The sequence below is a fragment of the Pogona vitticeps genome, chromosome 6, assembly GCF_051106095.1.
Source record: "Pogona vitticeps strain Pit_001003342236 chromosome 6, PviZW2.1, whole genome shotgun sequence".
Taxonomy (NCBI): Eukaryota; Metazoa; Chordata; class Lepidosauria; order Squamata; family Agamidae; genus Pogona; species Pogona vitticeps.
The window spans coordinates 75,484,986-75,512,231 of NC_135788.1; the positions used below are offsets into that span (position 1 = coordinate 75,484,986).

The 27,246-nt window shown below is 40.0% G+C and overlaps 1 protein-coding gene and 1 long non-coding RNA gene across 5 annotated transcripts in view; one reads left to right on the forward strand and one right to left on the reverse strand.

Moving 5' to 3' along the window:
* The window catches only part of INVS (inversin), a 114,900-nt gene that overhangs the window by 18,807 nt on the left and 68,847 nt on the right, over window positions 1-27,246 (reverse strand). For 2 of the 3 annotated variants that reach the window (XR_012088498.2, XM_073003904.2), the window contains exons 7-12: window positions 26,270-26,379; window positions 21,183-21,354; window positions 18,206-18,361; window positions 16,127-16,356; window positions 10,918-11,024; window positions 5,484-5,696 (exon numbers count right to left, since the gene is read on the reverse strand). Coding sequence is in view for 2 of the 3 variants with exons in the window: in XM_073003904.2 (XP_072860005.2) it covers window positions 5,484-5,696; window positions 10,918-11,024; window positions 16,127-16,356; window positions 18,206-18,361; window positions 21,183-21,354; window positions 26,270-26,379 (988 nt within the window). In the remaining variant the exon portion in view is untranslated. The remainder of the gene's footprint in view (window positions 1-5,483; window positions 5,697-10,917; window positions 11,025-16,126; window positions 16,357-18,205; window positions 18,362-21,182; window positions 21,355-26,269; window positions 26,380-27,246) is intronic. The other variant, XM_073003905.2, reaches the window with a different exon arrangement.
* Window positions 5,695-26,965, forward strand: LOC140708372 (uncharacterized). 2 transcript variants are annotated; one of them, XR_013537431.1, is made up of 3 exons: window positions 5,695-8,274; window positions 18,250-18,445; window positions 22,464-26,965. It is a non-coding gene; the product is annotated as an uncharacterized LOC140708372 (long non-coding RNA). The 2 variants fall into 2 exon arrangements; XR_013537430.1 differs by having other exon boundaries at window positions 18,250-21,376; window positions 22,464-24,225.

Consider the following 27,246-nt stretch of genomic DNA (forward strand, 5'->3'; position numbering starts at 1 on the left):
GCTTTCGGAAGCCCCTGGTAGGCCCGGTCTACCAGGCTTTCCCAGGGGGTAGACTGGACCTACGAGGGGAAGCCCTCAGGAGGGCTTCCCCTGGTAGGTAGGCCCAGTCTACCCCCTGCGAAAGCCTGAAGGCACCAATCGTGGTGGCGGGGGACCTCCAGGAAGTGACGGTGGGGAACCCCTGGGAGACCTCCCGGGGGTCTGATCGCGGCGGCAGAAAAAGGCAGGAAATTAAAAATTGCTCCTCTGCCGCCACAACTGGATGCCCAGGAGGTCTCCAATGGTGGCAGGGAAGCCCTGGGAACCCTCACGGGGGTCCCCCCCAACCACGATCAGAGGCAGTGGTCACCTAGCGCCGGGAGACTTGAGCTGGCCAGGTGCTTTGCCGCTTGCCCCCAGCCGTGGCGGAGAAAGCGGAGTGCCAGGAGGCTTCGGATGGGTAAGGTGCTCCTTTTTCCTTTTTAAAAAACTGTTCTGGGTGGGTTTTGGAGGGTGGGTTTGGACTGGGGGGGTTATGTTTCTGTCCTGTGTTGTTTTTGGAATTTTTTTTTGCTGTCCCAGCATTGGACTTGCTCTGTTTATTTTTTATTATTTTTATTTTTTGGGTTTTTTTTGAAATGCTGGAATGGATTAATCCCGTTCCCATGCATTTCAATGGGAAATGGTACTCTGATTTACGAACACCGTTCCAATACAGATTAAGTGTGTAAGTCGAGGTACCACTGTATAAAACAAAAACAAACAAACTGAGCTTTCAATGATAAATCATATCCTTCAAGGCTGTGTATCAAGTACTTGTGGGTAGTTCCAGCCTATATGCTGCTATTAATGTCTCAAATTCACATGGCTGATGATGTTGAAGCCAGGTTTGCGTCTTAGATGGAGATAATGCAGTATACAAGTTTTTTTTCAAGCTCATCCTCAGCTACCAGTTTGGAATTTATGGCCCATCTTTTAAAACAGAAGACAGTAAGGCTGTCAGGTTCCCCGCCCCCCCCCCCATCCCTTCTCTGCCTTTTAGAAACTCAAAGAATTTATTTTTGGCTAGAGGAGGAAAGACAGCCCAGGAATGTGACTGTAATGGGCATACTGATTGAACCGTGAGCTATGGGAATGTCATCAGGAAACAGCAGCAACATTGGGGAAGCAGAGAACAGGTATTCTGGGCACATGCCTTCTTTTCTTTCAACTTGAAAGAGCCAATGTATGAAAACATGTCCTGGTATCTGTACCTACTTCTAGATTTCATTGCTGCAGACAAACATCATTTGCTGGTTTTTACTTTCAGCCCAGGCCCCCTCCCTTAGGAAACCCATGGCAACCCCAATCAGGAGATACTGAGTTCCCTGCTCCTACTATCCTTGGTTCCAGAGTGACTTTAAGTTCCATTTCTTAAGAAATCACTCCAGGTTGCCTGAGAAATAAGTTTCACTTTCACTTCTTCCTCTAGCAAGCAAAGCCTAGCCTTTTGCTTTCTAATCTATAGGAGTATATGGAACTCTGAATACTAGGAATTATTACAGATATTCAGAACTACCAAACTGAGATTCAGATCTATTTGGAAATATCTGAATATGGCACTATTTCATGAATTCCAAATATTTCCAAACACAGATGTGCATCCCTTCTTTTAAGCCAGCATTCTCCAACAGACTGACTGCCCAGAGCATTCTCACATCAAGCATATATAGTGGTACAAACTGAAAATTATAATACTGTACTGTAATTATGTTGCTGACTTGTGAACAAACTACTAAGGGCCTTTTACTGTAAAAGGCAAATCTTACTGATTCCAGTGTGAGGGCTAACTACTTCATGTTACAGGCTGAAGAGTAATGACCGTGAATAACGTTACTGGCAGAAGTACTCTGGGAACAAATCACAGGGTACAGATCCAGAAGAAGGGATTAAACACCTCTGGCATAGCAACATCAGAAGCAAATCACAGGAAATGGAAAATATTATTGTGGCCAGCTAAGACTTTAGCCATATGTGTGCCACTTGAAATTTAAATTATTTTCTAAGTGCAAGAGTGGAAGTGATCTGGACCAACCAGACACTACTTCTTGGGGGGGGGGGGTAACATAACCAATGATGGGACAATGAATGGCAGTCTTCTTGTCACTCCAGGACATTCATTGGCCAAGTGCCTCCAAAATCAGTAAGTGATTGGTTCAGATCACTGACATTCTCACATCTGAAAAAAGACAAAAAAATAAAAAATAAAAATTTGGGACTACAGCCTTGCATGACTATTAGTCAACCACTTCCTTAAAAAAATTGTTTTCACTGGCAGACAGTGACTCAGAGGAAGGGGAATGTTTTCCCTGTCTTGTTGTCATGCCACCTGATAAAAGAAGTGGGACAGCTGTAACAAGGCGTGTGTGGGGGGAGACAATAGTCCAGGGTGTTCAATTGTCCTTTACAGTCCACTACCTTGAACTCAGGCTCATAACCAGGAATACTGATCTGGGTTAATGTGAATATAATGAAGGTGGGGTCAGCACAGTTGAAGAAGAAGTAGGTAAGCTGCAATCCTTGAAAATATACCAAGGCAGGCAGGCAGGACTATTAGAACCTAGTGAGATTAATAGCCAGTCCATATTTACTCTGGGAAAAGATGCCAAACAAATGTTTGGGATAGCTAGGCCTCTAAGTTCCCCTCCTCCTATAGCTATACACTCGCTCTGATTGGAAAGAGATTCAGGGCACTTATCTTTATTATAAGATTTTGATAAACACCTCTATTATGCTGTTTCACTGAAGGCAAATCTTTTGAAGACCTAACAGTAATCAGTGGCTGCTGAGTAACATTCTGGCAATGTATTTTAATGGAAGCTAGGATTGTTTAAGAAGGCTGCTGCAAGTAATAAGCAAAGATGGTACATTACTTTCCCCTCTACTCACTCTCTAAGGAATGTATTAATTCAATTGTTCAAAAAACCTTTAGTGTATGAATGGGGGACATTGTGCTTCTGTACCCACAATTCAAAAAGTCAGGAAATGGCTCTATGTTGCTGTACAATATCATGCCCAAATTTCCACCAGAAAAAAAGATACCAGCTTTACATAGTTTTAGTTTTGGAGGAGGTAGCCATGTAAGCCTGTGCAAGAATAACAGGCCAAACTCCAAAGAAACAAAACAAGATAAAAACACACGGCACCTTAAAGACTATTATATTTTAATGTAAGCTTCCGTGGACATGTCTACTTTGTCAGACATATGGAAACAGAATTAAATGTAAATGAAATATCAGTTTCACAAGCAGAACATTCTTAATACTCATTGGCTCTTGGATAATGGTACCTCTACAGCAGTAGTTTATGACCTATGTTGTCTTAGGGTACTGTTGTAAATCTAAACATTACTCCAGGAGATGGAAAACAGACACCAGGCTTGGGCAAAGATAAGGGACAAGAAGAGAAAGGAAATTGGGGGTCGGAAGACTGGGGATACAATGGAAATTCAAGAGGGGGAAAGAATATAAATAGAAAAATGAAAGAAGAGCAATCGCATGTGTTAATGTAGGGAATATTGACAGTTTTTACCTTTGAGCCTTGTGTTGAGAGATGGGCTTGGTAGTTATAAAGAAAAGAACAGTGGCAGTAGATAAGAGTAGAAGTATTACATTTGGTAATGAATTAAGAAACCAAAGTTTATATTCAGTCCACTTATATGAGTGTCCATAATGTGTATAAATTTTATCTCGGCTGTTTCTCTTTGTATTCCTGATTTGCAACGATTCTATTCTAAAACAGGAACTTTCAAATCTTCCACAGAATATCCTGGTTGATTTAAATGGTTGGAGACAGGTTTCTGTGTGTTGTGGTTTCTGATGTCAGATTTGTGACCATTGACCTGTTTCTGTAGAGACTGTCCTGTTTCTCCTATGTAGAGTGCAGAGGGGCATTGTTGGCAAAAGATGGAATAGATCACATTTGCTGAGGAGGAAATGGAGGTGCCTGTGATATTGTATGTGGCATTATTAGATCCTATAATCATGTTCCCAGAATAGATCTGGTGGGCAGAGCTGGCATCTGAGTCTGTGGCAGGGTTTAATCTCCCTGTCCATGTCGCTGTTTTTGTGTCCATTGTTAGCATTTGCTTGAGGTTGGAGGATAGTTTGTAGGCAAGTATGGATATCCCACCAAGGGCTTTGGAGAGTGAAGTGTTATTATCAAGGACAGGCTGGAGATCACTTTAGATGCATCTTAGTGGTTTCAATTGTGGACTGTATGTGACAAGTAGCAGTGTTCCGAAACTGTCTTCGGACAAACGCTGGCTCTATGGCTTGGAAACAGGGATGAGCACTGTGCCCTAGAGTCGGACACGACTGGACTAAATGTCAAGGGGAACCTTTACCTAAAGCTGAGAAGTGGGCAGACCTGTAACTAGGGGAGGTTGTAGGCAGCTGTTGTCCTAGTTTAAAGAATAAATAATCTTGTTGGGTTGATGCATGCTTTTGGATGTCCCAAAGCAGCTTCTGTAACACAGGCAAATTGTACTTAGCAAATACTGTGGAGTTCTCAAATGAAAAATGGAATGCACTTGTATTACAGCCATGAATGATGAGATGGGGTGGATTAAAATCAGCTGATATTTCTCATAATTTCTGCAGTCCTCACCTTCCTCATCAAATTAATCCAGGTTTAATGGCATGTAAATGAATGGAAGTCTTTGTTCACAGCTGAGACCCAAACTGCAGTTGAAAAACACTTCTGTAATTTTTCCTTTATCTATGGGAGTCTGTAATGGAGACTGCAGCCAAGAAATCAGAAGACTCAGAAGAAGACCGAGACTAGGAAAGGCAGGAAAGAAGAAACCAGAAAAGATTAGTATAACAAGGTGTCGCTAGAGACAGAGAGTAAGATAATCCACACTCTTGAATTTCCAAGAACCGTTTTGACAGCATATAATAACAAATGGGAAGCTGAAACTGAAAGCTGAAGGTTGAGGATGGGAAAGATCTGTTTCTACCTTTAGCCTTCTTGTTATTTGTCTATGCAAAATCTTCCTCCACCTACCACATAGTTTTCCTACCTGTACAAAAAAAGATATAGAAACTGTATCTCTTTCCCCCTTGGGTTAAAGTAAAGAAAACACACCAAGCACATGATGACCAATAAAATGGTTATCATCTCATATCCCATCTAGTTTACTTCCTACTGTTTTTTAGTAGAAGTAAATGAAAATTTAATTCATCACACAAATTATGCAAGAACCATTTAGAAGTAAATTGGGCTTTGTCTGTACAGTTCAGCTGCATTTTCATCGTTCTTCAGAACTGCTACACACATACTATATAACATTCTTGAAATAACATAGCATTTCATTTGGTATCCTTTGTATCATTTTATAATAATTAATTTTTACCTACAAAGAAAAAAACTGACACATAGTTTCACTATATTAGAACTGAACACTTCCCACAATTCCAAACAATCTTTGGAGGGTTTTTTTTACCTGCACATATCAGACTTACTTAGCAGCAGCATCCTTCCTCAGCTGTTCATGCTTCATAAGAAGATTTTTCCTATCTTGAAATGTTTTTCTAACTTTGTATCCCTTATAGACTGCTTGTATTTTGATGGCAGCAATGTCCTGTATGGCAGCTATGGATAGTGCATTATGCTCCAACATGAACTGAATTACTTCGTGATGAGCTCCAAGTAAGGCATAATCAAGTGGAGTATACCTAAGAAGAACAAAATACTGGTATCTAATGGAACAAGAGAGCATTTTCATTTCCAAATAATGCACCTGTGTTACTGCCATGTTGGATTTCGAACACAGCAATGTCATATGTTCAACTGTGTTGTAAAGGATATCTTGTACTTGCAAGGCAAACAGGGGAATGTGCTCACTAATAAAAAAGAACAAAAGAACAAAAGAAAGAAGTGATGCAGTCATTTCCTATTTTTCTCTATGAAGGAGAAAGAAAGTGATACAGCTGGAAGTATGATCATTGGGACAGTGACATTCTTTGCTAAGAACAAGGAGTGGAAAGCAATTGCCAACTGTCAGCAGCAGCAGCAGAACAATAATACATTTATGATGACAATTATTTTAACAAAGCTTCAATATCATATAGATAAAAAGCAAAGCCTGTGCAGGCAACAATGGGAAAGTTATATGCTCAAAAGGAAAATGCTGAATTAGTAGATACAAAGAAGCAGCTAATTATTTTCTAATGTTTGTTTGTTTTTACCCCATCTTTCTCCTTGAAAAGGACCCAAGGTGACTTACAGTATTGAAAGACAATATTTGAAAATGGAAATAATTATGCAATGATGGTTAACATCATTAAAAGATAATATTTAAAGTTAAGAACAATGAGTAAAGAGGCAAATTACATCAGTAAAAGACAGTATTAGAGCCAAGAACAGTAAGTATACAATTTTTTTTTAAAAAGCCACTCTGATAAATGGAAAACACAAAAATGGAAAACAAAGTAGTGTTAAAAATCCAATGAAAGCAGTAATGCATAACAATCCACCTTTTAAAAAAGGATCACACACAGGTAGCTTAGTTACTGTGGAAAGGCTTGCCTGAAGAGAAAGGTCTTTGCCTGTTTGTAGAAGGATAGAAAAGTTGAGGCCAATCTGGCCTCCTGTGGGAGGGAGTTCCAAAGTCTGGGAGCAGCAACGGAGAAGGCTCTTTCCTGTGTCCCCATCAGACACACCTGTGAAGGTGATGGGACCGAGAGAAAGGCCTCTGCTGATGATCTTAACACCTGAACTGACTCATAACAGGAGATACGGTCTTTGAGATAGCTTGGACCCAAGACATTGAGGGAGCTTGGACCCAAGACATTTAGGTTAAAACCAGCACTTTGAATTGTGCCCGGAAGCTGATTGGCAGCCAATGGAGCTACTGTAACAGTGGGGTTATGTGACCCCTGTAACAAGCCCCAGTCAGCAATCTGGCTGCTCCATTTTGGACCCACTGGAGTTTCCTGACACTTTCCTTCAGCAGCACCACACAGAGCATGTTACAGTAAACCAGCCGGGAAGTAACTAAGACATATGTCACAGTGGCCAGATCAGATCTCTCTTTTTAGCTTTGCAGTATTTCTTATGTCAGTCTCATTGCCCTCTCTTCACCTTCAATAACTGGAACCAGAGGGCACTATATGCAACCTATTATAAACAGGACAATGTGTGAAGCTCCCTAAGGTGATAAACAGCACCATCTTTACACAGCCACCCTTAGAAGAACTGATCCCTCACACAGCACAGATACCCAGAGCCATGATGCAAATTAGAAGCCAGTGCAGAAGCAACTGTTATTGTTAGGACAACAAGAAATGTTACATCTCAGCTAGCTTCATTCTTTTATATCCTGTTTACCAAGACAGACATTTCGAAAAAGTATTCTGGTATGAATAAAAGAGAATCATATCACTCTGCAATGGTAGATACAGGCTACATATATACAAATGACGTGGATTACTTAATTGCTTTTTACTGTAATATATTCCCCGTGTAAACAAACCAGGATTTAATTGAAAATATCAGATTGGTATCGGTGTTGACTTAGAGGTCGATCCCGAGGACAGCTTTGGAGGTATATTTAGATTTAGGCTTTGATGGTGTTAGTTTCAGCGTCAGGGAAGTGGTAGGCATATCAGGGGAAGCAGGAAGAGGCTGGGAAGTCTGAGTCGGCTCCATTGTAGATGGTACGGGACAGAGGAAGCCTTCCGAGAGGAAAGATCTGAGGCACCGTTGCCGGAGTTTGAGGACCTGCTTTGTGAGATTCTTACAAAAGTGACAGGAAGATGGCCGATGGGATTCTCCAAGACAAAATAGACAAGAGTTGTGTCCGTCTGAAAGGGGGATCTTATTGGGGCACGAAGTGTACTGCTTGAACGGGCTTGTAGGGGCCATAAAATGGTGGGAAGGGGGCGGTAGGAAGAGGGAATACAGATCAAAAGTCTCTCACTGATTTCCCTCTGTTTTTCTTTCTTTAAGATTGGATAGACAATAGTTTGTGGAGAGCTCATCGAGAGATGAAACCTCAGCGATGGCAAAAAGGAACTGAGGCAATCGCCGGGATGGGCAGACCACGTGTTCTATGGGGGCAGTCCTGGCAAACGCGTGATAAAGCTCTAGAATATTCTGGAAATTTCTGTGCAAGTGCAGATTAAACTCTATAATGTGCATTCACAGAGACCACAAAGAAGAAAAAATTGATTGCAACAAATAAAGGCAACAAGTCCTGTTCAACAAATCAACAGCAACTATGTTGGGCCATCCAGGGAAACTGTTCAAGAGGTATGGAATCTTTCATAAAAGTCTCCAAGGAAACAATCAGAATCCTCAGCAGCTCTTAGGAGTCAAGCTGGACTCCTAAACGAATGCAACATAGACAAGGGATGTGCCTGAGCGCCAGCTGTTTCTGTTATTTTCAGTTTTTGTAGTCGAAGGATGACAGCCTGGAGGCAGGCGGTGCATCATGGGCTCTCCCAATTTGAAGAGACACTTGTTCAGCAGGCTGAGACAAAGAGGCAGTCCTGAAACCAGCAAAATAAGGGAGCTGGACAGGGGACAGATTGTATTTGTCTTCAGTGTGGAAAGGATTGTCACTCTCGAATTGGCCTTTTCAGCTGCACTAGACGCTGTTCCAAGTCCTCCATACAGAGCACGTTACCACAGTATCTAAAGACTATCCTAACTTAGTCTAAGGATAATGACAGAATTTTCAAGAGGTGTGGCTTACCACCTCTTTACCTCAGCACTTTTTGTCTAAACTGAAAATATAGATGATGAAAAGCAAATAGATGGAAATGACGGATCTTTCGTTGTGGTCAATGTCATAATAAACTGGGCTTTACCAGTCATAACGAAAGAGGCACCTGTGAGATTATCAACCCTTTGTGAAAAATGCACCAGTGGGTGGCACTGTCTTGGATGACAAAAAAAATACTTGGATTGCAATAAGGTAGCTGGGCTGTGAACTAGGATTTTCTTCATTCAAATTTCAGTTTAATCCTAAAAAACTTCTTCTCTTTTAGATTCCAGACTAACTTTGTCTTGAACAACAATTAATACTGGTACTACAAAAATCATTTATACTCTCTTATATGCTTTTAAGTGATCTTAATTTTAATCGTCAGCATTTAATATGATTTTAAGGCAATTTTCAAAGCACCATTTAAAAACCAACAAATAATAAATGAGGAATAAGTATTTAAAGTCTTAATATCATGTCTATATTGCTGGAGGGGTGAAATAGAAATATTTTATGTATTTTATTTTATTTATATACTGCCCTATTAGTGCACAACATTATTCTGGGCAATGTACATATAGAATAAGAAAATAAGAGCAAACATACTAAGCAAAATAACCAATCCAAACAAAAAGGCACCAATCTTTTACATATTTATTCACCCCTTTTACTAAAACAGTTTTCCTTTACAAGCTATGAACCTGATTTTTGGAGAGAATCCATTTCTGCAGCAAAAATTAAATACCATGGGCATGATCTGGTCAGTGAACTAACAAAAGACCTTTGTATCATCTGCATTGACCTTAAGTTTATTAGCAGCCTGTGAGGGCCTCCAACCAGCTGCCCACCCATAGCCACTCTTTGATAAACTATAAAGGAAGTTGTACTCAGGAGTGATCCCTTCTCTCACACACAAACACACAAACAGAGCTGCTTCCTGCACCCATCAGAATAATTTTGTCAATATTCGGGAATGTTCATTTATACTTCACAATGGTAGTCAGTCAATACTTTCATATAAATGTGGTACAGAACATTCAGATCCGGCAAATATGTCTACAGGCTAGAAGTTACCTGCCACAGACAAAACTAATCCATATGTGATACATCAATTGAAACTGTTAGTGTCAGTGCATGGGATGGTCAAATTGAAGTTCCTCTTGATGGTAACCAGGAAAGATGTAATGCAGGAAAAGAGAGAAGAAAAGAGACAAAGCCAGCCAAATTAGAGTTGCCACATGCTGATTGGCTGATAGGAAGATCACAGTGTCTGACACTCAAATGTCAATAGAACTATAAGACAAAGGAAACTCAAAGAAATTTGAATGTCGCAGTCCAAAATAAGAACTTAGGAACAGTCTCTTTTGCAAAATAACCTTTGTGAATATTTACTTCAATGTATATAAATACAGTATCACAGTTCAGTAATAACAAATACTTTTCGAAGTTGAATATTATAGTTTAGTAAAACTTGCACTTTTTGAAGCTTCAATAAAATATGTAGCCAACTAATAGCATACAGAGTATGGACATTCTCAACTCTATTTGAACTGCATACTACATTTCCTATTAACATACAACATATAAGGAAAGTTACTCAAGATGCCTTAGCTCACAAGACCTAACACCGAAACCTTTAAGCATTATACTGGATCACTTTGGTGACTATGTAAAAATCTTTGCAGTTCAAAAGATAGACAAGAAGTACCTTGAGTACTAAAGCACTAAACTATTCATTCAAGCAAAGCTGGTAAATGCAAAGAAAGCTGGGAATGATTTGTAACCATGTGAGGTTAGTATTAAGGAATTCAGCTCCCAAACCTACCAAAATCTAGATTCCTAGTTGCCACACTGGGGGGAAAAAACAATGACATTCTACAACAACTATATATGTGGCCTATAAATTTATATGTAGTGATACTGAAAGCAGTGCTCTATTTCTGTGTCCTTTGTATAGACAATAAGTTACTTTTTTGTAAGGTAGTTCAGCATTATCTGAGGTGAGGCAAGGAAGAGCTGCAAAGCTGACAGAGAATGGTTTGTTAATTAATGTTTGACCTGATGGGTTCCTGAGAGAAGTAAACATCAAGCTAATGAATTTCTAATTGATATTTCAAGCTCAGATGCACTAATTTCATGAAAAGAAAGCCCATAAAAAATCTGAAAAAACATATAATAATACATACCTTTCTTCATTGCTCTCCATATGGTTAGGAAAGGCACCAAATCCTAGCAACAATTTTATAGCATCAAGGTAGCCATTATTACATAACCAGTGTAATGCTGTTCTTCCCTAAAATGCACAGAACAGATCAGAAGTACATAGGATGTTAGCTTACATTTGGAAATTCAGCACCAGTATAAAAATTAACATCCTGTTATGCCATAGTTACAGTGAACCTTTGTATTACATTTTGAATAGATAGGGGGGCTAAAATAAGTGTAAAGCAGTTAGGGATAAAACTATTCGTTAATTCTAATGAGCATAAGCCAGCAGAACTTTAAATCAACATTTTCATAAAATCTGCTGGTTTAATACATAGGTCTGTTCTGTGGGTGAGATTAACAACTGGATTTAGCCCTTTCCACTGAATGGCATCAAAACACAAAAGACAGGTCAAGGTTACGACTATTTCTTTTGAAGTACTGAGAAGAAAGGGAGTTATGGAATAAACAGGTTAAAAAAGGATTCTTTTAATAATGCTGCTCTTGGTCTCAGCCACTATCTTGAATTTAAACTGATCTTTCAAATTGTCAGTCTCTGCAACCACACACCCAGCATGCTTCTGGACAACATAGGAGCCAAGAGAGAGGTTAAAAGGCGGAGCCTAAGAGTCAAGGGGGAGAGAGAGAGAGAGTTAGAGTCAGAAGAGATAGAGACTGAGTTAGAGACTGGTTAAAATAAATAGAGAAGGTGGTAATTAATTATATGGCAAGAAGAAAGTATGTATAGAGAGACCTGTGAATGATTTGCCTGTGTACAAAGAACATCTGTGATTATTATTAACTTTGCTACACTTCAATAAATAAGTTCTGTTTGCATTTACCATACAAGTGTTTGGACAAACGTCTTTTATATCGTGGATAGAGGTAATCCACTGGTGGCAGTGAGGGAAACAAAGACTGGAACCTTTGTGAGGGCACAAAAAGTAGGTGCTTCATAGAGATGAACGTCAAAAGGGGTCACTTTTCAGGGTATATGTGTGTGACAAAGAACATTTATATATTATTTCTACAGTGTTGCTTTTCACAGGATCATGCTGTATTTCTGTATTTTTAAAAATATGATAGAAAAGTGCCTAAAATACTGTGCTAGCCACATCACTTAAAAAAATAAAATAAGCAAGATGTTAAAATGGAGAAAAAAGATTAATGAGTGATAAACTATTGTTTGAAGCTGTCAATGCTTAAAGGCAGTCCCCAGCCCTGGGACTAGAAAAACTAGAATAAATTATGAAAAAGAGCAATAGCAAAATTATGCATACACGAAAACAAAACATTAGACCCTGATGTATTGAGTAAGATACTGTTCATTGGGTGCAATATTTTTAAAATGAAAATATATGAACATTTACAATTTCTATGTAAATCTTAAATTGTAGAAATACACAGACCTTCCATAGCTATTATAGTTGAGAGCCAGTCTATACATTCCTTATTTTTTTTTAAAGTACAATTTCAATTTAATTAAACTAGTAGCAATTTATATACAATGGTTGTGATCCAAACAAGAGTCACACTTAGACCAGTTTGGGCTCCCTCATTCTCTGTTAAGTATTCCCAAATGCTCTGCACTTCAATGAAGAAACATAATGGTAATGGCATTTAGAACCAGAAACATTTTGCAGAATTTCCAGTCAATACAAGTGTTGCCATAAATAAGCACAACACTAAATAAAATTTAAAACACCTCATGGTACACATACTACAGTTGTGTTTTCCAGCCTCGCCCCACCCCCACCTTGTGTATCTAAAACATGGCTGGCTGCACGCATCATTATCCCCCCCCCACCCCGACAGTTCTGCTAGTGAGGACAGAATTACCCTGGATTACATGGCAGGTAGTGTATCAGATGATGTAACAACTGGCCAAGGAATTAATTATATATGATTTCATAATGTTACAACCATAATGTTACAACCCACTTCATGGATTGCTGCCTTGTCGTGGCGAAGGGGCTTGAGTAACTCAGAAAAGCTATAGGCTATGCCGTGCAGGGACACCCAAGACGGACAGGACATAGTGGAGAGTTCCGACTAAACGCAATCCACCTGGAGTAGGGACTGGCAATGCCACTCCAGTATCTTTGCCAAGAATGCCCCATGATCAGAAACAAAAGGCTAAAAGATATGACGCTGGAAGATGGGACCCTCAGGTCGGAAGGTGTCCAACATGCTACTGAGGAAGAGCGGAGGACAAGTACAAGTAGCTCCAGAGCTAATGAAGTGGTTGGGCCAAAGCCGAAAGGATGCTCAGCTGTGGACGTGCCTGGAAGTGAAAGGAAAATCCAATGCTGCAAAGAAAAATACTGCATAGGAACCTGGAATGTAAGATCTATGAACCTTGGGAAGCTGGAGGTGGTCAAACAGGAGATGGCAAGAATAAACATCGACATCCTGGGCATCAGTGAACTAAAATGGACAGGAATGGGCGAATTCAGCTCAGATGATTATCATATCTACTATTGTGGGCAAGAATCCCGTAGAAGGAATGGAGTAGCCTTCATAGTCAACAAAAGAGTGGGAAAAGCTGTAATGGGATACAATCTCAAAAATGATAGAATGATGTCAATACGAATCCAAGGCAGACCTTTCAACATCACAATAATCCAAGTTTATGCACCAACCACCACTGCTGAGGAGACTGAAATTGAACAGTTTTATGAAGATTTACAACACCTTCCAGAACTGACACCAAAGAAAGATGTTCTTCTCATTCTAGGGGACTGGAATGCTAAAGTAGAGAGCCAAGAGATAAAGGGTATAACAGGGAAGTTTGGCCTTGGAGTTCAGAACGAAGCAGGACAAAGGCTAATAGAGTTTTGTCAAGAGAATAAGCTGGTCATCACAAACACTCTTTTCCAACAACACAAGAGGCGACTCTATACATGGAAATCACCAGATGGGCAATATCGAAATCAGATTGATTATATTCTCTGCAGCCAAAGATGGAGAAGCTCTATACAGTCAGCAAAAACAAGACCTGGAGCTGACTGCGGCTCTGATCATCAGCTTCTGATAGCAAAATTCAAGCTTAGACTGAAGAGAGTAGGAAAAACCACTGGGCCACTCAGGTATAATCTAAACCAAATCCCCTATGAGTACACAGTGGAAGTAAAGAACATATTTAAGGAACTAGATTTGGTGGACAGAGTGCCTGAAGAACTTTGGATAGAGGCTCGTAACATTGTCCAGGAGGCAGCAACAAAAACCATCCCAAAGAAAAGGAAATGCAAGAAAGCAAAATGGCTGTCCAACGAGGCCTTAGAAATAGCAGAGAGGAGAAGGGAAGCAAAATGCAAGGGAGATAGGGAAATTTACAGAAAATTGAATGCAGACTTCCAAAGAATAGCAAGGAGAGACAAGAGGGCCTTCTTAAATGAACAATGCAAAGAAATAGAGGAAAATAACAGAAAAGGAAAAACCAGAGATCTGTTCAGGAAAATTGGAGATATTAGAGGAACATTTCGCGCAAAGATGGACATGATAAAGGACAAAAATGGTAGGGACCTAACAGAAGCAGAAGACATCAAGAAGAGGTGGCAAGAATACACAGAGGAATTATATCAGAAAGATGTGGATATCCCGGATAACCAAGACAATGTAGTTGCTGACCTTGAGCCAGACATCCTGGAGAGTGAAGTCAAGTGGGTCTTAGAAAGCCTGGCTAACAACAAGGCCAGTGGAGGTGATGGCATTCCAGTTGAACTATTTAAAATCTTGAAAGATGATGCTGTTAAGGTGCTACATTCAATATGCCAGCAAGTTTGGAAAACCCAACAGTGGCCAGAGGATTGGAAAAGATCAGTCTACATCCCAATCCCAAAGAAAGGCAGTGCCAAAGAATGCTCCAACTACCGCACAATTGCACTCATTTCACACGCTAGCAAGGTTATGCTCAAAATCCTCCAAGGTAGGCTTCAGCAGTATGTGGACCGAGAACTCCCAGAAGTACAAGCTGGATTCCGAAGAGGCAGAGGAACTCGAGACCAAATTGCTAACTTGCGCTGGATTATGGAGAAAGCCAGAGAGTTCCAGAAAAACATCTACTTCTGCTTCATTGACTATGCAAAAGCCTTTGACTGTGTGGACCACAACAAACTATGGCAAGTTCTTAAAGAAATGGGAGTGCCTGACCACCTTTATCCATCTACTGAGAAACCTATATGTGGGACAGGAAGCAACAGTTAGAATTGGATATGGAACAACTGATTGGTTCAAAATTGGGAAAGGAGTACGACAAGGCTGTATATTGTCTCCCAGCTTATTCAATTTATATGCAGAATACATCATGCGGAAGGCTGGACTGGAGGAATCCCAAGACGGAATTAAGATTGCTGGAAGAAATATCAACAACCTCCGATATGCAGATGACACCACTCTGATGGCAGAAAGTGAGGAGGAATTAAAAAACCTTGTAATGAGGGTGAAAGAAGAGAGTGCAAAAAATGGTCTGAAACTCAACATCAAAAAAACTAAGATCATGGCCACTGGTCCCATTACCTCCTGGGAAATAGAAGGGGAAGATATGGAGGCAGTGACAGATTTTATTTTCCTGGGCTCCATGATCACTGCAGATGGACACAGCAGCCACGAAATTAAAAGACGCCTGCTTCTTGGGAGGAAAGCGATGACAAATCTTGACAGCATGTTAAAAAGCAGAGACATCACCTTGCCAACAAAAGTCCGAATAGTCAAAGCTATGGTTTTTCCTGTCGTGATGTATGGAAGTGAGAGCTGGACCATAAAGAAAGCAGACCGCCGACGAATTGATGCCTTTGAATTGTGGTGCTGGAGGAGACTCTTGAGAATCCCCTGGACTGCAAGGAGAACAAACCTATCAATTCTAAAGGAAATCAACCCTGAGTGCTCACTGGAAGGACAGATCCTGAAGCTGAGGCTCCAGTACTTTGGCCATCTAATGAGAAGAAAAGACTCCCTAGAAAAGACCCTGATGTTGGGAAAGTGTGATGGCAAGAGGAGAAGGGGACGGCCAAGGATGAGATGGCTGGACAGTGTCTGCGAAGCAACCAACATGAATTTGACACAACTCCGGGAGGCAGTAGAAGATAGGAGGGCCTGGCGTGCTCTGGTCCATGGGGTCACGAAGAGTCGGACACGACTAAACGACTAAACGACGAATGTTACAACAAAATACTGTAATAAGATACATACCTCTTTATCTTGAATATTTGGATCTGCATTATTCTCCAGCAACACCACCATGCAATTAATGTAGCCCCCATAGGCAGCACACTGCAACGGAGTTCTGCCTGCATAATCTTGTATATTGGGATTGATTTTATTTTCTATTAATATTTGGCACACATCGGGGTTTCCTCCCAGAGCTGCCCAGTGTAAGGGAGAGTGGCCATCTTGGTCAACCAAATCAACTCTTGCTCCTCCTGTACAAATAACAGATGTTTTAATCAGCCAGAATTATCTGGTTCTATCAATATCATATCATACTGATACATACAGACAGGCAATAGCAGAGAAAGCAACAAGTGTCATATGAATCAGCTTCCCTAAAATATGGGCTTAAATTAAAAATAAATTATTTTATCTCAGTTCTGGAATTCTGTTCTTACTGGTATAGAATTCTGATTATCTTCTGCATTATTTTAATTTTTTTTTAAGCATGGTACAATAGGACCCCGGGATCAGTTTGCCACAGTCCTATATACAACTTACATGTGCAGCCCTTTCTGGACTTTAGCCCCCTACCCAGTAGTCTTTGTTCTGCAATCTTGTATGTTGTATATAGCAGTGGTCCCCAACCTTGGGCCTTCAGATGTTCTTGGACTACAACTCCCAGAAGCCTACATCATCACCTCTTCTGGCCAGGATTTCTGGGAGTTGAAGTCCAAGAACATCTGGAGGCCCAAGGTTGGGGACCACTGGATAGGATCCTTTGTATCTGCAGTTTCAGGCATTTACAGTGGAGCACTGAACTGATTTCCTGCTGCTACGGCGGTCCTATTGTACATACAGTTTTGCCTATAGCCTCAAAAATGCTTGTCCTAATATTACACCAAACAGAACAGCAGATTTGTACATTTATGCTCCAATGGAAACAAAACTTATATACAGAACCAAGATTTGAGAATTATAGAGTTAACCAAACATCTATAGCTGGCAATAAATTTGATAAGGTAGTATGTTAAAAGTAAAGAAGCAGCTTTTAAGAATCAAATACTCAAAATCATTTCTGGATGAAATGTGAAAGAAAACACAGTAACAAGCTTGAAAACATGAAATACAAATATTGTCCAAACTACGGAACTTTGTGAATAGGATGGGTAAAGCAAGAAAAGATGTCTGCCTTCGTAATGACTTGAGCAAGTTTTGGTTCAAGGATTCCTTACCTTAGGAACACTAGGATCCAATTCTGTTCTGCATATTTCAGTACTAAACAAATGGCAGCTGTGCAAGGAAGCACCAACTCAGGCAAAAGAACTGCCTGATCTTGTTCAGGCACTGAATTTCGTATATCAGAGGTGAAGAAATACTATCACTAGGTTTATCTGCTTTATTCCAGTCAGTCAACCATTTGTTAAAATATACAAGATGCATAGTATCAAATATATGAGTTTCTGTTTATACTGAGGGTTCAAATACAATTCTTATTGATTATGTGTATTTATTTTTATTTAAAATATTTTTACCTGCCTTTCTCCTCAAAAGAACCCAGGGCAGTTCCCATCATTAAAAATAATATACAAAGCTAAAAACAGTAAGTGTTCAAGTGGCTGAAATTCTGTTCAAGGGGGCATAATGTAAGGTTACACCTGCAGAACGGTGCCAGGTGTTACACCTAGGCAGTCTGCATTATGGAATTTGACTGCACAATTGATCATGTGATTCACTGTGCAATTATCGTGTGGTATGCCTGCATAAGTCCTTCCAGAATATCACTTCTGCCTTGGCATGATTTGCTCCACTTCGAATTACACAAGTGTAATTTCACAACAAGATTTCAGTCAGTGTCTGGTAAAATTGTATGGAATATGCTTATGAAGAAATTTTGCTATCTCAAATATTTTAAAAGCTTTCCTTAACATTCTTTGACATTTTGCCACTGAATTTACCCCAAACATTGCTTTAATTAAACTTTGGTGGGAATCTAAGTTTCTACTACTGTAATTCAGTGTAGGTATTAGGCTGTGCTGTCTGTCATTACTATTAATTCATTTCAAAAGCCAAAGACAGCAATGTTTCTATGAAGACATTTATGACTTTGTCACAGCTGACCTTTAATAAGAGTTTGTATCACTTCTTTATGCCCCATCTCACAGGCACGGAAAAGCGGAGTGTGTTTCATTACGTCAGTCGCATCTACCTGGGCATTATGTTTTAGCAGCAATTGCACGGTGCTGACATGGCCAGAAAGGGCAGCAGCATGTAATGCTGAAAGAAGGCAAAAAGAGAACGTAAAAATTAAAGGACAGCAATTAGAACTGTGAATGTAGCAAAATATAAATCAACAGCAAGGTAATTGATACTTAATCTTCAAGCTCATCAACTTTAACTTCGTAATGTTGAGAGATTAGCATTGTAAAAGCATACAGTTCCTCCATTTATTTTGTTCATCTTCTTTAGTGTCTGGATTTTCAGTGCTGGAATAACTTCAAGTTATCAACCATGTCATAGTTCAGGTTTAACTGTTGATATCACATTTTTTTCCTCCAAAGCTGCTTTTATTCTTGGCTGGCTGTTTTGCCCCCCTCCTCCCAGTTTGTACTGAGACCAAGATAGACTACCTCCTTATACAGAATGGGCCTAATCCTAGAACAGCACTTTGTAGAAAGAAAGCTTTTTTTTATGTACAGAGGAAAGTTATATCATACTCTTTGTTTTGCCCCTCTCATCATTTAAAATATACTGCAAAAACAGTGACTGAAATTCTTCCTTAGATTTACACTTCAATCTTACTTACAAAGTAAGATTGAAATGTAAATCCACAAGGATGTGAGCTGTTAATGGTGTCCCACATAAGATGCACTAAGTGGTAGAACAGCTTGATTTATGTTGGTGAAAACAAGCCAATAGGGTGGGTGGATGTATAGAAATTAAGTCTGACAAGAATGCCACCTCCCGCTGGATGGAATTTGGCTCCATGGTCTGACCCTACTGTATAGATCCTATTTTTCAGCTTTACACTTCTGAAACACAAGACAGTTAACTACTCAGCCAGTTGACATGCGAGGTGTTTGTTACAATACAGTTACATAAAGGAGCTGCTATGTCAGCATGGCTCAGTTCTTTCCCTCTCCATCATTCATTCTGACGCAGGCATCCTGCTTCCAAGTCTTTGTTTAGTATTTTCTTGTAAGCCAAATTTTCTTGGAGTCAGAGTGACTGAAGAGATTCTTCAGCCAGCTGGTCACAATGGAGCCTTGTTCTATCAAAGCTCAGATCCCTCTCCATTGTACACAGTCAGTGACGGCAAAGCTGTAAAGCTGCCTCTGTGCTGTTCCTACGACAGTGATCTCTAAGCAGAAAGAAATTCTTTTTCCTTAGTATCATTTTGCTATACAATAACAGATGCCTTGTTTTCCAGTTCTATTAAAAGTCAAGTTGAATAGTGATTATGCTCAGTAATCAAATGCAAGGAACTATGCTAACGGAATGGTAGGTCCCAGTTCAATCTAGCTGATTTCATAGCAACTGTATCCTAGTCTCTTTCAGAAACATGTGCATTTAACCCAGCTTTCTCAAGCTCCTAATCATGGAGCTCTCATAATCACATCAGGCAAAAATGGGGAACTTGTGGCTGTCCAGATTTTTAAGAAGGCTCGTGGTGTAATGGTTACACTGCAGTACTGCAGCCAAAACTCTGCTCTGTTCAATCCATTGTTCCAAGGTCAGGAAATTGATTACCCAGCTTGCTGGGGGGGCAATGTGTAGACTGCATAATTAAATTGTAAACCATCCAGATAGTGCTTTAAGCATTATAGGATGGTGCATAAGCAGCACACTTTGCTTTTAGTTGGATTACAAACTCCATCATTCCCCAGCATTAACTAGGCAAGAGTGATGGGAGCTGCAATCCAATATCTGGAGGACCTCAAGTTACCCATCTCTAACCTTGTGGGCATGTGTGTGCATACAAATTTAGAAGTAAAACAGCATAGTTCACAGATGCAGAATCTCTCTGCTTCTTCCCCCATATTTTACTTTAAAGTTATTCGCAGTATGAAAATGTGACTAAGGAGAAAAATGTACTGGGAGAGTAGGCAAAGGAAAATAAGATGTAAGTAGGTAGAATTTGGCATTTCTGAATCATGTTACTTTTGCTGTTAAGACATGATACACATACCTTCTTATGCAATTGGGGCAGTTACGTGTTTAAAATACAAAGTACATCTGAAAACCCAGGGGGGAAAATCGGGATTTAAACATGTCAACATCATCCAAAAATATATTTTAGATGTTAGCATGATGAGATTTGGTTCCAAGCCAATGAAGCACCAAGGTGAGCTCTTAAGCACCTATGTTTATACTCATGATGGTTTTATTAATTTTGTCAATAATAATAATCCTTTCACACAAATGAAAGTAGCATAAAAGTGAACACTGCTTCATGTTTCATCTAGAATGAAGAAATATCAGCTTCAAGCAGACCATAATGCTTTTCCTTTCAAATACCAATCGTATATATAGTTTACTTATTCTATCAAACGGTTTTATCTTTGTGTTCCAGCTGTATAGTTAATTATATTGCCTATCAAGCTTAATCTTATATAATTAACATTCATTTCCATTCATACTCACTCTTTAAATTTCTGGGGTCGAATCGTAAGAGCTAAATATGATGATTTACATGTACATTGTGACAAGTTCACTTTCTATCCCTGCCATTATTTGGGGTAAAGACACTTCACTGCTTTTGAAACTTCTCAGTTTCCAAAGCAGTTCTGCCATGCATCTCAAAGCAACTTCCAATTAAGAAATATAAAGCCAAATCTAATGTTGGATGTGCAAAAAACCGGGAGTAGGTGGGGGTGGAATATTTGCAGTAATTGAAACAGCAACTGCTTAGTTCTTGATTTTTTAAAAATTAACTATAGATGTTTGTTTATCCTGTTTTCTTCACACAACCTATCAATTCACACTGAGCCCCATGCGATCCTTGAATTCAGAAACCTTTATGTATATATGTGTGCTTATATGATTCAGTTATTTAACAAAAACCCTCACAATCTCCTCATTTTGTACTCTGCTTTACCTGTGCCACCATATTTGTCTGCCATATTGATATCAATGTCTACTTTCAAGTTCAGCATTGTTCGGATGACATCATCACTGCCTTTTCCAGAAGCCCACATAAAAGATGTTCTTCCTTCGAGATCTGAGTCATCTTTCACAGAAGGATGTTTCAAAAATGCTTCCACTGTATCCTAGAACACAAATCTTCACCAAGTAAGGACACTGAAGTGATTAGAAAATACACCTTTACAACAGCAAATAATTTTTGTTCAATGCAGAAAACTTAATTCTGTTTTGCAAGGAAATATACAGTCAAGCCTCATCATCTGGAATATTATCATTAGGGAACTTTTACGCCCTGGGCTCTGTTTTAAGCCCATTAAGCTTCATACATGCTCCCCCTGCCATTAGTACCATGTTTCCCCTAAAATAAGACCTAATCTGAAAATAAGGCCTAGTAGGATTTTTCAGGATGGTTGTAATATAAGCCCTACCCCAAAAATAAGCCCCCGTTAAGTGAAACCCGACCCTCCACCATTATGCAGCAACCAGAAGATGACATGACTGCATTTGAATAAATGTAGATGGTTGTACATGAAAAAAATATCCCCTGAAAATAAACCCTAATGTGTTTTTGGAGCAAATAATATAAGACCCTGTCTTATTTTGGGGGAAACAGTGTAAGACAGGGTCTTATATTAATTTTTGCTCCAAAAACTCATTAGAGCTTATTTTTAGGGGATTTTTTTTTCATGAACAACAATCTACATTTATTCAAATACAATCACATCATCTTCTTCTGGTTGCTGTACAATGGTGGAGGGAGAGGTTTCACTTAACTGGGACTTATTTTGGGGTAGGGCTTATATTACAAGCATCCTGAAAAATCATACTAGGGCTTATTTTCAGGTTAGGTCTTATTTTCAGGGAAACAGGGTATTTAAGTCAAGAGTGAGTGCGGCAGACAAAGGCAATGAAAGAGTCTTACTCTGTTGTTTTTGTTTTACATGGTGAGGCAAAAAAAAAAAAGTCCCTGATTTCAATTAGCTATTGGTCTGGCACTAGTGAAGTGGGGCAGATCACAGAAGCATATTTTGGTAGCATATGCGTTAGTTACCTTTTCAGTCATTGCCATGGCTTGGATGGTTATGCACTATGCATTCGACATAGAAGCGTTTATCAAAAACAACGAATCTGTGATTGTGATGCAGAGAGCTTTTTTGTATCTACTTTGTGCTTGGCAGAAGTGCTGCTATTCTGGACCGAAAAACCATATTACTGTTTGTTAAAAATTTCACAGGCTACAGATTTTCTGGGGCTGTCAGAAAGCTGAGGTCTACAAGCATCAACCAAGAACTATGGATGAACTGAAGGCTGTTATATGCACCAAGAAATTGCAGCAAGAGTCACAAATGACCTGCCAGGTGATGCAAAATTTCAAAAATTGAAGGCTACCATCTGGACGATGTCATTTTCAAAACTACGTGAAAACAAACGCTATTCCATGCACTTTTAGATTATATAATAAAATTATATAATAAAATTTTGAATCACATTTACCATGTCTTTTTTGTTGACCTTTAAAATTCGAGAGGTATTCTTGCCTCACTTGGTACTTCTTCAATGATATGAAGCCTATAAGCCTTTTGAATTTTTTTTACTACATTTGCGAATGTACTTCACAGTTGGCAATGGCACAAAATTAAAACCTGTGCCTTCCAAGAGGCTAACATGTTCACAACTGAGTTTGTTCTTTGTCCTATTTTTCAAATGTGGATTCTGCCACATACTTCTTTATTTTTAAAGTACCTGAAGGTAAGCTCGCACAGTATTGTACTGGCTGGGAAAATAATTCCCAGCTGTACAGTAAGAGGGACAAGACTGCGAGGTAACCCACATTATAGGAACTGTGTCAATTCCATGACTGCCTATCTGGGATGCTGATATGTACAAAGAAAGTTTTAGAAGAGAGCTGTGTTAGTATGTGCAAGCACATCAGGCAAAATCCAAAGAAACAAAACAAAAGGCAAAAACATGTGGCACTTTAAAGACTAACTATTATATTTCAACGTGAACTTCCATGGACAAGTCCACTTCATCAGATATATGGAAAGTCCACTGCTGAAGTGGATTTGTCCACAAAAGCTCACATTAAAATATAATAGTTACCCTTAAAGTGCCACATATTTCGTTTTGTTTTATTTCTTTGGACTTTGCCTGATATGTACACAGAAGGTATTGCAGAAACTGAAAAGCTTCACACTGACACAACATAGGCAAAGCAATAGGACCTTGGTTGTGAATTTGCAGTAAAGGCGTCAGAGTATGTATTACTCTGTTAGTGAAAGACAGTTTTTCCACATTCCTTTTTATTAAACTGAGCTTTGAAACAAGGAGACACTGAGAAATTTTCTTTGCTTCTTTTTTTTGCTTCTTTTTAAAGACCAAGTCCTATCCTAGACATATATTCTTCTGGCACAAAAGGATTATCAACTACTTAGCCTTTCATTCGTACACATCCACAATACCACTCCCCCACTAAGACAATAAAACTCTTATACTACACAGACACTTAAGAAGAAACGTGAACAGAGTTTTCTTTAATTAAAACATTTATATTCCACCTTAATAGGACCCAAGGCAGCTTTAAGCTGAACCAGCTTCCTGTAATTTACCCAATATACCAAATCTTTAGTAATGGAATAAAAAAGCTGCCTACAGGCTTTCAGTGATATCTGATTATTGGCCCTTGTTTTAGGTTGTGACTACATGATCAAATACCATAGGATTTGCTGTATGGGTTGATCTGAAGCATTTTTTCTGATCACGTGACACAAAGACCAATTTGGATTGGTCCAGCACTATTTGCTCCCAGCACAGCCTTCTTTCTCTGCTGCTGGGGGCTTCTACTTTTTTCAAGCCAGAATGATTCAAACAGGGTTTTTTCTGTGTGATCAGCTGATTTCTTCTTGAAAAGGTGTGTGTGCGCGCTGATTTTTCAGTGATGTAGGCAGTTGGAGCTTTATGATCAGGACCACATGAACACTCATCCCCTGTAATCTTTCTCCCACTTGTCCCCAGATGCTCTTTGACTACAAATCCCAGAAATTCTGGCCAGCACAGCTAGTGATGAAGCGCTGTGGGTGTTATAGTCCAAGAACATTTGGGGCCCCCAAAGCTGGGAACAACTGGCTTAATGTAATAAATTGCACTAAATCAATGGATATATCGTGAGTAACTCTTTCATAAGTTTCATTAATTCAAGTGGGCATACTCTAATGGCTGTATTTCAAGCACTGCATCTCTCTTTATGTGCCTGCTTGGGTGTTACAATAATCAGGGAGGGCCTTTCTCTTTCAAGTGTGTGGTTGGGACATGAGAGAGGGCATTCTCTGTTGCTGCTTCCAGACTCTAGAAATCCCTCCCCCAGGAGGCCAAGCTGGCGCCATCTTTTCAGCCCTTCAACAAGCAGGAAGGGACCATTGAGGTGGGGTAAGTCCGACCAGGGTAAGTATATTTGAGACCTATCAGGAACAGTTACAAGTGAGGATGCTTGAAGAATTGGGAAGCTGGGGATCCTTCACGCTGATATGACATGATAGCAGTGAGATAAACCTTGATAGAGGAAGAGACACCTTGCAGAGATGGGACCATACCAAGGTGAACCAGGGAGGAAACATCAGAGGTGAGTGGTGCATATGGGGCTTTTTGGAGTGTCCAAACCAATATGGAAGGGGAGTGGTGTCAGGTATCCTCTCGTAATAGTGCACAGGAGTATACTGCAATGGCAGCTGAAAAACCCTCGGTTGCTCTTGTATAAACACTTGAGAGGAAGGCATCTGAGAAGCCTGTGTTGACTGCCAGGAGAAAATCCGAGGAAGAGGCTGTGATCCCACAGTAGATGGATTCAAAGCCTGACTGAGGCTGATGTTTAGGAGGTGCAGTCGGAGCCGAAGATGCTGAAGCTTGATAGAGCTAGAAAGCACTGGGTTGGGTTGAAGCTGAAGCCGAAGGGACCATGGAAGTTAACAAGCCCTGAAAAAAATCCTAAATCCAGAAGGTGTGGTGGAGAAGGAAAAGAACATCTGTGGCCCAAGCATGGCAAATCAGAAGGCTGGAGAAGGGAGAACGCTCCCAACGGATCTGGAGCACACTTGAGCCACATAAGAGGATGACCCAGAATCAGAGAGGCAAAAGCAGGGATTCCCAGAGGAACTGGGTTGGCTTGAGCAACTTAAGGAAGGGGTGGTTGGGGGTGTTCTCCCAGACTCAAAGACTTCTCTGGTTTAGCCTTCTTGGCCTTTTTGAGGATTTAGATGATGACTTGGAGGCGAGGCTTTTAAATTTTTTAGCAGCAATATCTGGCATGGGCATGGAGGCTGTAGTTGGAGCTGATATGGCCATAGCTTTGGGTCCTGCAAGGGTGGTCTTATTCTGCTTAACAAGGGACTTCTGAGAGGCAGGCAGAGCGTTCATTTTAGAAGAAGAGGGTTGAAGGGACTTCTCCCACAGGTTAAGTACTGAGGCGGAATCAAGGGTTCTTAACAGCCAAGGGCCCAAATGTGTGACAATGTGGACAGGAACGTGACTGGTGAGATTCACCCAGACAATAAAGACATTTCAAATGTCCACTGGACAGAGGAACCTTCCTGCCCCAGGCTGTACACTTTTTAAAAGGTACACCAGGGGCCATAAAAGGTGGTGTGGTGGGGAAAGCAAAATAAACAGTCCTATGTCATGAGGTAAAGACAATAAATGATCTTACTTTATGGAACTGAGAGGATCAGGCTTTTGCGCACCAATACATATGCTCTAGGAGGGGGAGGAGGCTAATGTTCTTTCGTTTAAGTTCTAGAATAGTCCGAAGGTCCACGCATGCACACTACACAACCCATATGTGATTCACAGAGGTCACAAAGAACTCCCCTGATCTTTCAGTTTTCTTAATTAACAATTGTCTGTCTGCAGCTGAAGCTCATTTCATATGAAAAAGTGTTGTCACCAGTAAGACATCCAAAAGACAGGCAAATTAATGAAAGAAATGAGAACAAAGGGCTTTATCTTACCCAAACTAATATTTTAATATAACACGTTTGTCTCACTTACAGCAAAGTTGCTCTGTGCTGCATAGTGTAAAGGTGTTGCGCCTTGGCTGTCAGATGGGATTGTCCCACCTTTGTTTCTTTCTAAAAGAAGGTGGGCAATCTGTGCATGACCTAAAAAAGAAAAAGACAGGATAGAATATTAACAAAATATTTCTTATTCTAGATGTGTGCTCTTGATTTTGTCATAAATGCAAAACCGCAAATTTGACCATAAGCATTACAAAAAGGAGAGGGATTGCATCCTGTGGATGTCTAGGAGTTGGCTGACATGCCCAGGATTAGACCCATTAAAATTTGTAAGACACACTGGTTATTCACTGAATAATTCTTGTCTTGTTTTCACTGGATCAACAATGGCTGCCAGTGATTCAGATTTTATAGGCATGTTGCAAGAGCTCCTTGAAAAATGCTTTTGTTATACAGTGGTGCCTCAACTTACGACCATAATCCGTTCCAGAAGATGGATGTAACTTGAAATGGTCATAAATCAAAGCACCATTTCCCATAGGAATGCATTGAAATGCAATTAATCCATTAATCGAGTAAAGCAAGGGAAGCATATAGGACCCATCGGAAATGCAATTAATTCGTTCCAGTCAAAGAAAAAAAAATCACAAAAAAAATCACTGCAAGACTCATTGGAAACTTGATCAATCCCTTCCAGCCAAAGGGGGGGGGGGGGAGAAAAGCAATCAAGCGTGCAAGACAAAGAAGTTACTTACCTGTAACTCTGGTTCTTCAAGTGGTCCTCTGTGAATTCACACCAATGTGTTAATCTGTGCTCAAACAAAGCAGCTTTGAAAATTTTCACAGCTTTAAGCATTTAGTGCTGGGACCTCCCCTACACCGGCTATATAACTCCGCCCCGGCACTAGTGCCTCAGTTCTAAGGAACCAACCGCCACTGCCTAGCATGCCATGGCACATGTGACAGACAGCGGGGAGGAGGGCGGGATGTGTGAATTCACAGAGCATCACT